Source organism: Dermacentor albipictus, chromosome 2, assembly GCF_038994185.2.
Source record: "Dermacentor albipictus isolate Rhodes 1998 colony chromosome 2, USDA_Dalb.pri_finalv2, whole genome shotgun sequence".
NCBI lineage: Eukaryota > Metazoa > Arthropoda > Arachnida > Ixodida > Ixodidae > Dermacentor > Dermacentor albipictus.
In genome coordinates, this window is record NC_091822.1 from 65,156,891 (window position 1) to 65,173,171 (window position 16,281).

Sequence of the window (16,281 nt, forward strand, 5' to 3'; positions counted from 1 at the left end):
TCATCTGCCCCGTGCGTTCGCTCGGGAACGTGCCCAGTGCTGCAGCCGCTTCTCTTTCTGAGCCGAATCATTTGGAAGAGCCCTCCCTCGGCACCAGCATCTCTCCCTTGAGAGTCCATTAACTTCGGTTATCTCTGATATCGGCACAGAAACGGATGTTAGACAATTTTGAATACGATTTGAGTCAAGGACTATTCGATTCCTGTTCGAAAGTTCGAATATTAGTACACCCCTACTTGCAATACACACGAAAGGTGAAATCTCTTTGCTCGGCGTTCACTGAATCGAATTTGATTTGCGTTGCTGCATTTAAGAAAAAGGGCTAAAATCTAATGACGATCGATATCCATGTTTCTTCTTGAGGCTGTCAATTTTTGTCATTCAAAAATTCCAGAAAATTAAAGAAAACGACGCTAATTCCGAGTTTTGAACTGCTTAAGTCAGTAATAAGTAATAGTGGTATTATAAGTTTGCAAACTGCACCTATTACGTCATCTAAAGCAGTCCAAATCGGTGTATTATACACTGCTATCAAATCTACTACTTAGATATGAGTAGAACTTTTGCAAATCCCTCTTAAACATTGTAACAATTTCGTGCAAGCTCCTAACTCATATATCAAATTTGTTGGATTTAGATGCTCCAGCAGATGCAGTTTACAAAACTTGAATATCTGTTCCTGGTGCACACTTGCCGACTTGTAAACTTCGCGCTTGAATTTTCTCGAAGTTCGCTCATTTGTGGTAGTATTTGTAAAAAAAAATACAAGACTCTCATTCAGAATTCTACTTCCTACAGCTGCAGGAATTTCAGTTTCTCGAGCAAATGCAACACATTTCGTTAAAATTGATCCGGCTGTTGTGTCACGAAACAATTTCTGCACTTTACAGGTGTTCGAATGTATTTGAGAGCGTCGCCCCCACCCCCCTGAACCCATCCTTTTCCCCTGTCCTTCCGCCAAGCATTTTGGCGACCTTCAGGTGTGTCATTTGAGGTTGCTCACTGAACCGGCACTTCCTAAAAGCCTCTGACAGTGCCCTTGCGATGGCTCGCGTCTGTCTCGGCGACACTCACAAGGCCTCCGCGAACATTCGCCAGGGGGGTTCTAGCGCGGTTCTTGTTGCTCCTGTTGGGCGATTTCAAACACGCGCTTGTTTTGTTGCAGCGGGTGCAATCTGCCTACACGAGCATAAACGCGTTCTGTCCATGCCGCAGGGTTGTGCGAATTATGTAGTAAATAACATAAACGTTGGCTGCGCACAAGAAACTGCAATTGAGCCTGTTCGTGATGCTATCACACCGTAGACAAACATCCATTTCATCCTCCTTAAGTGACACGATGCTTTTTACGGAAAGGACAAGTCATAGGCTTGCTTCTGTTCCGTTACAGGCGAAGCCTTGGCCGTCGGTCAGCACCATGACGCAATAACGTAAGTATAAATTTATATTTGAGCGAATCTCTGCAAGCTTCCAAGACTCCGTGTTCGCGAATCAAATCCTGCGGTTGAGTGATTCGGCCTCTCTTCGGCCTGCAGCGGATGAGCCGGCTTTGCTACGTGCCTGGATCTCGTCGCGCCCTATCCCATGGTTACCGTATTTCATGAATGCTCTGCTCATGCTCCGTGTCAGTAAAGCCCCACAGCGTCTCTGTAGAGCTCGCGTCTCAGCTAATCAACGGTCGCATTGCACAGGCACCCGCGCAGCCTATGGCCATGATTCGTCGACGTCACCATGAGGCCGCACCAGCCTTGAGCAGCTTTTGATGGCATAAAGCTTGTGCCGCTTATCAGCTACAGGTGGATGTTGGGCGTTGCTTGTGCCAGTGTGCACTTCCTTCATTGCTCGTTCCGTTCATTTAACCAGCTTTGCGTGTTTTTGCTGTTTCTTTCATCTTCTTAACTTATTCTAGGGGTACCGCCAAGCAGGCTGTAGCCAATGACTACGTAAAGCACATTGCGATTGGCCTCAAGGCGAGTGACGTAAGTTAGCATTTGTTTGTATGCGTTTATAATTTAGCTGGGAAGTGGATGTGAATCAGGTGTCAAGACCTGTTTTTCTTTCTTTTTCGCTTTCAGAAATACACGAACTACGCTTTCGAGAAACTCTTGGGCCTACACCCACAGTCGAAGGTCCCGGAACTTGTTCGCTGCCACACTTTGAATATTAGCGCCTGTGACATCACGGAAACGTCCGAGCAGGTCAGTGCGTGTGTGTAACGAGGCTGCGTGGCACTTGCACTTCACAGTTGTCCGACGCCTGCACACAAAATAAAATTAATCATCACGCCATAACGTAGGCGCGCGTGTAGGTAGGTATTCACGAAGATGCCTTGTTGGCATATAGTGCGTGCATGGTGTTCTTAGCGTTCTTACTGCGAGCAGGGTAAACAAAGTAGTTTTGCCAGGTGGCGCCTTTTAGCCTCTCCCGGTGGAGAACATGAAGAGTCGTTCATTACTAGCATAGCAGATCGCGATGTTGAAGCAGCTAATAAATACGCTTCTACTATAATCTCTGTTTTGTATTTAATTGCATTAGCGCACGTGTTGCAGAGCCGAAGCCCGACAGCGATGAACGCACGCGCTCATTTAACGGTAATTCTTAGACTAAGCACGAGTTTCGAGATATCTGCATCCTGAATGCGCTGCAAATTGCGCTACGAATTGTGTACCTCGTAGCTAATTTTGGGGATCGAGATCTCCAAGTCGGCGTTATATGCGATTTTCGTTTCGTCAATATAGGACTTCATTGCAGCCAATCCTAAATTCTGTAACATATGCTGTTTCTGAAGCTTTCTTTGTGGTCTTTTTGAAACATTGCGATTTGTGGTCTAGATATCTACCGCCTTATCAATTATTATTTCTTAATTTAAAACAACGGAATTTAAAAGAACTCTTCATCAAATGAAAGCCGCAGGGTGCAGCATGACTACAGATAAATAGAAAACAATGAACAGACCACTGCAGGTCTTTCCTTTTGAGAAGGTAGGAACTTTACGGACCAGGTTTCCAAAGTAATTCTCACCACTTAATAGTCGTTTTGTAAATCCGAGCATCAGGGCGGGTATCCCGAAAGGCATTATTACCTGCTAAATATTCGTTCTAAAATTGTCAGCGGTCAATTCTAACAGCGTTTCTTTTATAATGGACACGTTGGATATTTAACAACAGCTTCTACGAAGCAAACGCTTTCTGAAGCTTTTGTTCAGGGCTCCAGGCTTCAAACTGATGCCGTGTTTTTCGGTGCGCATTTTCGAAACTGACCTCATTTTGACGCATACTTCACCCTTACTCATGACGCAACATTTATTGCGGCAATCACTATACGGTAAGGACATCACTGACGCATTTTAGCAGTCGCCGTCGGTGCTGTCGTGCTGTTCCGGGAGCGAGGCGCTTGACGCCCGCCCGTCACGTGACCTGCTGCGGGCGCGAGGGCAAGCATGGTGTTGGTCAAGCAGCGACAACTGTTAGTCGCCATGTTAGCTTCGTGCATGACGTCTTCCCACGTACCCATGCGTGGAAAGTCACGTGACCTGCTGATCGTGGAGTCGCGGCACAGTTGAAATGGTGGAGGGAGGAATAGCACGAACGCGCGCTCTGAGAGTAAGCACGCTCGCGCTCCACGCTGGCATCGCTCACCACGCCAGCGTTCTGACATTGAGTGTTCGTAGACATCGAGTGAACTCTCTTCATGTGTGTCTTTGGACTCGAGACAGCTGACTTGTTTAGTTAGTGAGCGAAATTACGCTGCAACTTACAGTGCCCGTAGAACTACAAGCCTTGCTTCGAGTTTGTCTAATGCGCTGCTATCGCTATCAATGCTACTATGCCTTTCAAGTAAAACTGCGACTCTTTCTCTGCCCACTCAAACTTTTCCAATTTTGTTTTCTTGTTTGCCAGTTTTCCGTCGTAGTGTACAACCAACAAGCGAGGCCCTTCCACGTCCATCTCAGAGTACCAGTAGTAGGCGACGGTTGGCGAGTCCTCGACAGCACACGCTCGGAGGTGCCTGCGGAGGTATGTTGAGCACGCCGTGAGCGCACCTCTGCGTAATTTTCTTTGTGCCCTTTCGTACCACTCGCCGATTGCTTGTGCTTCAACTATGATCCGGCGCCATGGGACGTCTTCGTCTCAGGCGCCCCCATAGAATGGTACTAACATGTCATTGTGTTACGAGGGGTTTGTGCATCAACGCGATGGCGATGCGGCAGTGACTGGCGCCGCGAGTAATGCGAGGTTGACAGGCAACTGCTGCGTGAGCTGCCTGGCGGTCGACGTATTGCTCCTTTTTTGACAGCCCTGTATAAAGGTTGTAAATACACTCTTTCATGCTACGTGTGATCTCTGCGGTAATATCATCAGATGCTCGACAAGCCACTCATGGTGAAGAAATTTATCGACAGGGATGCTGCCCGTTGTCATGGCTTAAAACAGTAATGCGAAGAGGACTCTCGCTATCAGCGGTATTGCATGTGCGGAAATTCGCTGAATGGTCAATGGTCACTCCCAGCAGGTTCATCGTGAGCGATGGAAGCGAGTTGGGGATCTCCTGCCGTAATGGCTTGAATACCCCAATGTCACAAAATAACGTGGGAGGATAGGGAGCCGTCCAACGCTTACTTAAGAACACTATAGCCAGGAGTATTGTCACGGTTCTGCCATCGTTAAAGGAATGACGTTGTTCGTTGGGATAAAGAAAACGACGGAGAAGTTGGAAGAGAAACTGTCAGCCATCTTTACTATATTCTAGTACTCGGTAAATAGCTTGTAAAAACACTTTCAATAATATCTCTACTCGAAACAATATTGGGGTAAGCGGAAGTGCGCATTTTCAATTTAACAAAGTCGGTCTTGTGATGAATGGAGCCTCTGTACGCCAAAAAAAAAAAAGAGACAAGAAAGACGGTCGTTGACGCCATCTTGAAGCTTCCGAACGAGTGTCCCGCGACAACTTGAACTAGGGTAGCGCCTGCTTGCATCACATTTGAAGCATGACATTGGATTTTAAAGAAACTAAAGACAACTATCAGTCTTTCGAAACTGTTTCTCAGCAAAAGCTGGCCAAGACACGTGAGGTCTGATTGGGTGCGCCGCAGTTCGGGCCCGCAATACAAAAGTGAGTAGTATGATCTTATATATATATATATATATATATATATATATATATATATATATATATATATATATATATATATGCTTATGGTAACCAACCCATTTCCACAAATGAGCGAGGGGTCCTGAAAAAACCTTTTCTCGAGCCTAAATTGACTTGGTGTTACTTTCTAATGCACCTTTAGACTGATACGCCAAAGCGCGCAAGCTTGTTTCGCCTTACTGTGTGAAGCTTATATTGCCAGACTTTATTATCACGTCATTCAAACGTTCACAACTGGCCAAGAAAGATTAGCGTAGGGGTGACCTCAGAATTTTATTTTAGAAAACTTGGCGTTCTTCAACGTCCACCCTCCACTCGCTACGCGAACGTTTTTGCATTCTGTCACAAATGGAATGTGGCTCCATTGCGAAGGACTATGTGGAGGTTTGTAAAAGCAAATGAGTAATATTAGCTGCCATTACTTAATTAAACGTGAAAGTCATTTGCCTTCGGTAAGTACATCGAACCTTCCTATTAGGAAATCACTAGTGTGTATTATTCATTGTACGTAAAGCCTTCACTGCTAACCACGCATGGGGTATAGTGGTGGTAGTGATGCTGCATATATTTGATATCACAACGTAGCTTGAATTCGGAAAACAGTGCCAAACTGAGTTTCCCAATCTCTTAAAAAAAAGAACGCTGCTGGTGAAGCCAAATGAAGTCTCAAGCCATACAATGTTTATTGCCAGTCAGAACTTTCAGACATTCTTGGACCTTTCCGCTAATCATCTAAGCTTCATCAGTTTGTTTATTCCTAGTTTTATTTTTATTTTCCCCCATGGTAACTCAAGCCCCTCATCTAAAGCAGCAAGCCCTGCTTATGGCAGAGCTTAAACCTTCAGCTCTCAATAAACATTTTCCTCTCTCTCTCTCTCTCTCTCTCTCTCTCTCTCTTGGCTATGGTGCCTTAAATTCTAAAGAGACCCCATGTCGTTTTCTAGGACATGGACGCGCAAACATCGAAATGCTTCTTGTCGAGAGCTTTGTTTCTTAAAGAACAAGGATAATATGCTTGATGAGCAAATTGCATGCTTGTTTGTATTCTTTTCCTCTTGGATTCTGACATTCTCAGAGTGCGTACTACAACCACGAGAACGTTCGTTGCCTTTTAGAATACCGCTTGCTCCAGGAAGAACGATGCGCGATAACTCGAAGCTTCTTCTAAGCTACAAATTTCTTTACCTATTCTTACAGATAACAAAAATACCGGCGGGCGTGACAACCCTACCGGAAAGATTCAGCAAAGCCGACAACGAAGTCGTGTTTAGGGCCGATCTCGCGGCTCTGGGCTTCACGACGTACTTCATCGAATCTGACCACGCCTCGGTAAAGCCGCCCAGGAACGAGATCGAAGGTGAACATTCGCGCAATGTGCCTTTTCTTTCCTTTCTTATTTGATCATGACGGCGCACTCTTAAACAAAATTACACCCTTTGTGTCGTATCTTGCCACACAATTAACAGTAATCGTCATATGTCTTGTCCGCATTCCCTTTCCTTAATGTTGTGAGCCCGGGGTACTTCCAAGTCAGGAACGGTATGCGCGTTATCAGCACAACAGAGAATTACCGACACTAAAGTAGCGGGCGCGGCGTTTTCAAGAAAGGAAACGGAAGCAAGACAGATGACGATTATCGTTGTGTGGCAAGATACGACCCAAAGGGTGTAAAATTTGATTAAGAGTGTAAACTAAACCGTTTACACCTTCTGAGGTGTATCATTGTCCCCGAACAATAATCGTCACCTGGCTTGCTTCCATTACCTTTCTTGAAAACCCTGCGCTAGCTACTTTTCTATCAAGAATGCTACATCACGATGATAACGCGCATGCCTTTGGTTACCTGAAAATGCCGTGTGCGCAGCGTTAAAAAAGGAAAGGCACGCGAGATAGACGACGATTATTGTGGTGGGACAGAGATAGTGCCCAAAGCGTGTTAACTGTTTTTACACTCTTAAGCAAAATCGCACCCTTTGGATCGTATCTTGTCACACAACAATAATCGTCATTTGTCTCGTCCGCATTTCCTTTTCTTTAACGCTGCGAGCCTGTTACTTCCAAGTCAGGAACGGCATGCGCGTTATCAGCACGACAGAGCATTCTCGGCAGTAAAGTAGCGGGCGCAGCGCTTTCGAGAAGGGAAACGGAAGCAAGACAGATTACTATTATTGCTGTGTGGCAAATATACTTCCGAGAAGGTGTACATTTGTTTAAGAGTGCAGATTATAGGTTTCTTCTCTGATGCCTACTTATATACTTAAATAAAAGAAAGAAACTATGGTTCAGGAATCAATGTGCGATTCTTAAGATGCCTCTTTCTTTCGCGTTCCGACTGGTTACGTCATGGCGCGGCCATTCCAATGCAGAGACTGTGAAACACTAGTTGAGTGTCCGCACTGTCCTGCGAAGGCGTCTTCATGATCGCGTGTTGCTCTACATACGACGGTGATTCCAACAAAGCCTAGCACGAAGTACACGCCTTCTTCTCTTCTGCCTCCTCCTACTCCTCCTCCTAGTTTACGTTACCCTCTGCGGAACTGAGAGCCTCTTTTCACGGCAGATGTCTCGAAGCAAGACAGGCTCTCTCACTAATCTTCAATATGGCTGTCCGTTGGCTGACAATAGTTAATCGTTTGTCACTTTCTATCCTAAGTATAAATACGAATGCAGGCCTTACTTACAAAGTAAACGAGGATGCTGAGGATGCTAAATGATGTGACGCTCTGATGGGAGGAATTGGGAAGTGTGTCTGCCCTGCTTAATATATATATATATATATATATATATATATATATATATATATATATATATATATATATATATATATATATCATGAGAAGCCAACAGAGAGAGCAAATAATGCAGAGAAAGGCAGGGAGGTTAACCAGAGGTAGTTCCGGTTGGCTACCCTGCGCAGGGGGAAGGATTAAGAGTGTTAAAAAGAGAAACATAGTAGAAGGGGTAGATAGAAAGGGAGACAAGCGCGAACAAAGCGCGTACACTACAGAGCGGTAAGGGACGGCATTCTTAGAGTCTGTCGTGAAGCCCCGTGGACCGCAAGAACCTTACCAGCGCGAGTAAGGCCTTCAACGCGGATGTTCTTTCGGAGCATTGGCCTAAAGCTTTTAGTTCTGAAAGTGGACGATTGTCCAACTGGTCCAGTACACTGCACATCACTTGTCTCTCAGCACTGTATCGCGGGCAGACACAGATAATGTGTGCGATCGTCTCGTCGATGTTACATGTGTCGCACGTGGGGCTGTTGGCCATTCCTATGCGGAAAGCATAGGCGTTTGTAAAGGCAACGCCTAGCCACAGACGGTAGAGCATGGTCTGTTCACGTCGTGGTAATCCAGGCGGGAGGTGCATCCGTTTGTCCGGAGACAATGAACGCAACCGACACATGGTGAAAACATTTGAGACCCACAGGGGTAAAGTACACTCACGGGACATCAATCGCAGCTCAGCCGCAGCGTCTGTACGCGAAAGCGGAATGACGACTCGTTGACCACTTTCATGTGCAGATCGGGCGGCTTCGTCGGCGTGGTCATTCCCGCTGATGTTACTATGTCCTGGAAGCCACTGAAAGATTATGTCGTGTCCCTTGTCATAGTTTTGATGATATATGTGCCGAATTTCTGAGGCCAGTTGCTCATTCGGTCCGTGGCGCATTGGGCTTCGTATGCACTGAAGGGCTGCCTTGGAGTCACTAAAGACTGTCCATTGTTGCGGTGGCTTCTGCTTAATGAAATCAAGTGCAGCACGGAGCGCCGCGAGTTCTGCCAACAGGACACCAAGGACAACATAAGGGAAATTACTTGTGCTTAATAAATGGAATAAAGAAACGATAAATTAATGGAAATTAAAGTGGATGAACAAACAACTTGCCGCAGGTGGGAACCGAACCCACAACCTTCGCATTTCGCGTGCGATGCTCTACCGATTGAGCTACCGCGGCGCTGTTTCCCCATCCCCTTTCTTAGGCATTTATGTGTACTAGTAAACCCTGGGTGTGTTAGCCAGCGCCACCACTCACAGACCTTGGCGGCGGACTTGGAACGTCCATGTTCGGGCCCCTCGGTTAACCCCCTTTCTTCTCGTCTATATATATATATATATGTGTGTGTGTGTGTGTGTGTGTGTGTGTGTGTGTGTGTGTGTGTGTGTGTGTGTGTGTGTGTGTGTGTGTGTGTGTGTGTGTGCGTGTGTGTGTGTGTTCGTGCGCGTGTGTGTGTGTGTGTGTGTGTGTGTGTGTGTGTGTGTGTGTGTGTGTGTGTGTGTGTGTGTGTGTGTGTGTTTGCGCGCCTGCTAATGTGGCCCGTCCATTTCTGGAATATGTTTGAAGACAAACTTTAGTCATGCTGTATTATTCTTGCGAGCCCGCATAGCCGACCCGCCTCGGCTACCACGCCTTTGTCCGGCGTTCAATTTGAATGCTTCGGAGGTTTCGTTTACTTGCTACCCTCTCCTTTCTCCTCCAGAACTTCCGAGGGACGACACCACGGCGACTTGCTACGATGCCGGCACCAAGGAAATGGTCCTGCAAGGAAACGTAAGGCTTAATATCGCACGTAGTTGCGCTGGTCTATTGAAATTAGGGGCTGGCCATGGCCGGGATTGTGTAACAATTACATTTCGTTTCTGTTGCTTTATCTACCCGCGTTATCAGTGTGATCGGCCCACGACGAGCTGTCGCCCATAATGATCTATCGAGACAAAGTAATTTACTGTAAAAGATCAGCCAAATGAAACGTCCTCTGCGGCTCTGCTTCCAAATGTTTCCAAACGCCTGAAGCCTGGGCGCTGGCACCACGTGCGCCACTGCGACGTTGCTGGCCACGGGCACACGGGTTCCGTTACGCGCCCAACGGCGATACTGTACACGGCAGACGGTCGAAACTTGTAATTACCACGAGCAACATGTTTTCTTACGCTCCTCGCTGGTCTCTCAGATCCCTCTTGCTCACGTACGGTAACGGCAGCGTCTTGCCGGTATACATACAATGCTGAAGGTTTGTCAAAATTGGCACACCGTCAAAGTGACGGCTTGTTCTGACGGTGTACAATATACCGGCATAGTTTCTCGCGCTTTCTTCTTTCGGAGGTGCGTGTTGTTGAGGCACATGTTTTTACTATGCTGTACCGTGGAGGCTTTCATAAGACCAAGTCCACTCGTATGGGCTCCGTAAGTTTTATTTTCAGCTCAATGTAAGTAGAAATCAATTCGATAATAGCAACTACCACAATTTGCTTACACTTTGTGGATACCATGGTGTTGTGAGCAATAAAGCATTCAGACCTGTATAAATGTCGGCTATTACATCTTATCGGCTTAATGCGTGCAAAGCCCTTTATCTGGGCGGTCACTGCTTGCTTTATTCCGATACACACACCGCAAGCAACAACGAATGGAACTCGCTTCGTATGCGCTAACCGATATCAGCGCCGCGAAACTCATGGGCGTATCGCCTACGACGGCGTGGCAGTGCTGCTGTTTGCACCGTTGACTAGGTTTCACTTGTGTCAGCGAACCCTGTTCGCACGCACTTTATTCGATCATTCCGACCAATGCGACACTGGCGTAAGTTAGGAGTACAGTTTCTCGATATCGTGGTGGAGTCGTGGGGCGGCTTATCGACATCGTCGGCAGCGCCCTGAAGGTTTTTGCTCGTGGATTCAGCCGAAATGTCCTAAAAAACGAGCGTGCCGTGAAAAGCGATGGCATATCTATTTATCGTTACTCAGAAAGACCCACCATCCTGGCGCGGCAGGCGGTGTCTGGGATCAATTCCCGAGGCTTGAAAGGTGGCTGCCGGAAGTTCGTTAACTGCCCAGAGATAGGGTACGTGGGCGCTTGTCTCGAAAACATCCGCCTGCCGCCATACGTCGCTATAGCTTATAAATGTGCCGCCACACGCTCTTACCGTGAGGCACGATATATTTTGTCCTTCCGTTTACGGGGCATTCCTTTTCTAGAAAAACAACCTCATTCGTAAGCAAGCTGCTGCGGGCACTTGAATACCAATAACGTGCTTCCAATGAGTGTGGGCGACCGTGTACGTCGGAGTGCATGGTACGAGATGATCGCCGGCGTGCTTTCGGGGCTTTCGTGTAGTTTTATCTGGCGAATTCATTGGACCAGGGGAGTGTCCAGCACGCGGGATCCGCTGGCAAAGTGAATTTTCTCGCTCTCTATACGTGCAACTTGAAACATAAGCGTGCTCTATGTAGCTGTCAGTGTAATTCAATCTCTTATGCCAGTGTGCGAGTGAAATAAAACATTTTAAGAGGCGGTTTCAGAAAGCTCTGGAGCTCCAATCTAAATACCTGCGAACGGAGAAATTTGAGTTTGCTGGGCGGGAAGGCATAATTTTTGTTTTACTGAAAAATTGCTGAAAACGTGCAAGAATTTTTAAAAACCTAAATATCGTGTGTAAAACTTTCTAATTCAGCAAGACGAACAGGCTATGACGATTCCGCAAACTGCACCTATTAATATATCTAAAGCGAACAAAACTGATGTAATATACACGTAAAGCCCTGATGTATATATATATATATATATATATATATATATATATATATATATATACCCACGTCCCCGACAGTGTTGTTTAACTTTTAACTGAAATAAAGCTTGATTTATAGATTTATTGGCGTACGCTGCATTTGTGCATCATAATATTAATACAATTTTTTCAAATGCCAACAGGAAAACTACTGCGTTTTGTAAGAAACCTCGTCAGTACTTTCACTGTATCTGAGCCATTCAAGGGTTCAAAGGCGCCGACGAATTTCAGGTTAGCTACTTGAATAGTTGCACAAGAGGCGGTACCGCTTCTGACGTGAATTAAATCCGCTGAATTGAATATGTGAGCGACGTTTTGTGGTGCACATTTCAAAAAGTACCAGATACACCTTAATATATCTAAGCCTACCACCCCGTGCGTCAAGGTGGCACATCGTTCTCGAGGATTTACCAGGAATGGGCACGAGCCCCGTGCCCCAAGTTGCTGACTCTGCAAGACAGCAGCCGGCAGTAACCGTAATGTAGTGTTCGCTTTTGCAAAGTACTACTTACAAGTACTACATGCTATCGCACGCTGTTTAAGGTTGGCTTTTTTGCACACCTTTGGTATGCTGCGGTCGAGCAAACTGCTCAGGGGGAATATGCCAAGTTCTGTATTCAACGAGAAGAAAGGAAACCGAGGGGCCAGATCTTAATTGGCCATATCATAAGAAGCCAACAAACAAAGACACCAAGGGCAGCGTAGGGGAAATTACTTGTACTTATTAACTGAAATAAATAAATTATAAATTCATGGAAATGAAAGGGGATGAAAAAAACAACATACCGCAGGTGCGATACTAAGCCAGCAAACGCCGCGGTAGCTCAATTGGTAAGAGCATCGCTCGCGTAATGCGATAACGTGGGTTCGTATCCCAGCTGTCACCAAATGTTTTTTTCACGCACTTTCAATTATTTATCGATTAGTACATTGAAATAATAAGTACAAGTAATATCCCCTATGTGGTCATTGATGTCTTTGTTGGCTTATTTAGTTCTGTATTAGTAGCACCGTCCATAATACAGAGTTCGCAGCATCTAGTTTAGGCATTAACTGGCGATATATTTCTTTCTTTTATTATCATTAGCCTCTCCTCTGATTTACCCTACAAGTAACACTGCGTCTAACGAACTCACCCATCCGAATAATTGTATGTGTTTTAGTGCGATAGTCACGGACAAACATCGCGGCTAGTTAGGCGACGCCTAGCGCATGGTGAAACGAGCAACGGTTAAAATTTAACGCGAGCTTCTGAGATGACTAGTGGATCAAACCACGGAGCAATGAAACAAAAGACTAGTAGGGAGTGTCACGTGACAAAGTGTAGTCATAAAGTATAAAAGGAGAAATCATGGGAAAAGCCCCTAAGCATGTGATTGAAAGCGTTCGTTTCTAGTCACCAAGTACGGCTGTGGTTGGGCTCGTCGTCTGCTTGTCTGTTGCATCGCTCGGAAGTTTTAACTCGCGGCTAGTTGTACGGACGCTCCGGAGCTAGTGTCGCCGTTCCCACGGCAACAGTGTTTCCAGGAATGGAGGCCTCGAACAAAAGGCATCAACAGCAGCGAGCAGATTGCGAGCAGCACGGGCTGGAGAAAGCAAAAACATCCCCGGCGGACAGATACACAAACCATGCCGCATACGAGGCTGCTGTTCACAGGATAGACACGCCATGTGCGCATTTCCCGTGATTCCCCACGTGAAAACAGGTAGAGAATAACCATTTGTCTGACGCCATACTCCCTCTATATAGCTTCTTCCATTTTCTAAGGAGGAAGCACTCCATGTTGTCCCCTTATGTAGCCGTGGACAGAGGGCGCTGCGACTGGGGAGGCGCAGTTGCCAGTTTTGAAAATGGAGTCTCACGACAATCATGACTCCTTGGAACGGTTGACAAAATGCATTCAATCGATAATCAAGCGAAAGGGAATTAGCAGAGTGCCCTGTAAGTGTTTGCTCCTCCAAATCTGAGCCTGCATTTGTAAAACAGTTCGCGTGCTTTAGCGGTTCGTAAGAATCGTAAAATTCTTTAGCCAGCCTATCATTAACGAAGGCCGATCGGCCAATGTCGAACCGTCCTTACAAATGAAAGCATTTGTGAATCCGGCGTTTGAACCACTGCCAATTGTTTCGAAAATGTGGGTTTCCGAGCGTTTTGTTAAGGGGAAGGAGGAGAGCTGCACCTTCGAGGAGCTTGACCACGCAACAACACATGGCTTCCCTTTCAGATTACAAGGGCCTACATCGACTGCGAGACTGGACTTCTGAGCGCCATCTGGTGGAAGGGGACGACTATGCGTGTCAATCAGTCCTTCTACTGGTATCATGGCCATCCGGGTAACAACACGCAGTTCAAGTACCGTGCTTCCGGTGCCTACATCTTCCGGCCCGAGGAACAGGAACCTTTACCGGTGGCGGATAAAGCCGAGCTGGTCCACATTGAGGTCAGATCCTTTGGTCCATAAAAACAGAGAATGAGGATATATGTGTGTGAAAAGCTGACTTCGGAAACTTGCATGTGGATCTTATATCAAAATATTATCTGTAAGAGGGATAAAACAGAGGATGAATTGTTGTGCCATATTTGTGACCAATTGTGCAAGCCTTGCTCATATGTTCACGTTTTAGCGCGGGGTAAGACGAGACAGTGCGAAACTGTAAGTTCCTAGATTAACTCTTCATTGTGCAAGCCTGTGCCCAGAAAGGCGTTAAGCGGGAAAAAATTGAGCTTGGCATGTGATATAATGCGAACGGAAGACAACCTGTGGTCTGTTAACGTTACAAAGTCGGTGGCAAAGGAAGGGAAGTGATGTCAAGGACGGCAGAGAACTAGGTGGTAGGATTTAACTTCGAAGTTTTGGAGCATAACATGGAATCAGCTGGCGTAAGACAGTGGCAAGTGGAGCTCGCCGGAAGGGGCCTTCGTCCTGCAGTGGGCATACATAGGCTGATGATTGTGACTTCTTCGTGCATTGGTAACGCCATTCAAAAGTGAACGACTGAAGCCCGATCCAGCCTTGGCTTATAAACTGAGTCGGTCACTGCGACAAAAGTCTGGGTTCCTTTTGCAGTTTTACCTCGCACTTTGTTTTTCGCTTCTTAATTCCCCCGCGTTTCACTTCAGAAGGCCGCGATTGGCTGTCAACGTTGTCCGCGTATACCACCATATCGAAGTACACTAACGCGAACCAGAACCAGAACCAGACACGCCAAGGTACTCAATGAGTGATTTTGGTGTGCCTCAACGCACTATGAGGATAGCCTAGCTATACTTATTCCACTGCAGTGCGGAAGATAGTCCGGAGACTAATCGGATAGGCCCACCGGCCACGCAGTGATCAGCTGAGGGATTGACGTGGCGTTATCACAGTCAGTTTGTCTGTGATTGTCCCAGTAGTGGAGTGCACCCAGGAAATCTCATCATGATAAGATGCCATGCTGAGCATCCCTTCCTATTTTTCTACATTTGAAATCAATATAGAAGACACACTGAGCACCAGGCAAGCGTATGGCTTCTGTGGTTTCAGTTCAAATCGGTTCAGTTTATTTCGCTCTTACAATAACTTGAGTAATGTTGGCTTGCCCACTAAAACGAATGGCAGGGCTTTTCGTACACCACTTCTTCAAAACTGAGAGCGTACAAAGTGTGATCTCCAAGAGCACCAGTACGATGTATTTAGAGCTGATACAGTGTACCTGAAAGGGCTTCGAAAATGGTACGGTACAGGTACATGTTTAGAAACTACATGTTTAGTACTAGACTTTGACTAGTATTTCACTCCACGTACCTTGCCCATATTAACATCGGGGGCCAAAAGCGTGCTCATTTGAGATGAAGCGTGAGGGAGACATCTACTGATAAATAAATATTCTTCACACCTTCATGCATAAACCTAGCAATATAAGCCTTGCCGTAAAAGTAATTGCTTGTTCCCGATAACGGAAAGTTATAGCTCAGGGCCGATTTCCGCATTCAAATACATATAGAACGCAGAAATGTTTACATGAGCCAACCATCCGACCGATTTAAATCAAGTTTTTTTTTAATTCATATGAGTGAGCAAGTTGTTTTCTAGTGGCTGGAGGAAACAGGTTTTTTTTATTTAAGGCCCAAAATTCTTTCAGCAAAATTCTCAATTATTGGTAATTTGAAAAATATGTAGCGAGACGTTTCACAAATTCATAACTCTGCACAAAAAAGAGATGTCGTAGTTCTGTCCAACTGCATCTCGTGTAGTCTTTAAACCGGACAAATATTTATTAATTTACAGCCAACGTCAAATGTTGCAATGTTTACGAGGATTTTAAAAAAGCCCTGCTCACAAATTAGTGGTACATTCCGAAGCGGTGCATAGTAAACGAATTTTGTCTGCGTTAGAGATAATAATTATACGGAGCAGTTTACGAAAGCGTGACATCGCTTTTTAAAGCTGAGTTGAAGTTTAGAGTTGTAAACATGACACGTTAGTTGTTGTTTTTTGTAATTTTCGACAATCTTTGTAAAAAAGTTTACTGTTTAAGAAATCCGCTTCATATATTTACTAGATATTAAATTCTCCTT

At 45.7% G+C, this 16,281-nt stretch overlaps 1 protein-coding gene across 1 annotated transcript in view; it reads left to right on the forward strand.

Annotated features, from left to right (window-relative positions):
• Positions 1 to 16,281, forward strand: part of LOC135903230 (lysosomal alpha-mannosidase-like) — a 61,932-nt gene that overhangs the window by 26,045 nt on the left and 19,606 nt on the right. The window contains exons 11-17 of the mRNA XM_065433641.2: positions 1,391 to 1,430; positions 1,910 to 1,979; positions 2,076 to 2,198; positions 3,900 to 4,016; positions 6,352 to 6,511; positions 9,636 to 9,706; positions 13,949 to 14,164. Coding sequence (XP_065289713.1) covers positions 1,391 to 1,430; positions 1,910 to 1,979; positions 2,076 to 2,198; positions 3,900 to 4,016; positions 6,352 to 6,511; positions 9,636 to 9,706; positions 13,949 to 14,164 — 797 coding nt within the window. The remainder of the gene's footprint in view (positions 1 to 1,390; positions 1,431 to 1,909; positions 1,980 to 2,075; positions 2,199 to 3,899; positions 4,017 to 6,351; positions 6,512 to 9,635; positions 9,707 to 13,948; positions 14,165 to 16,281) is intronic.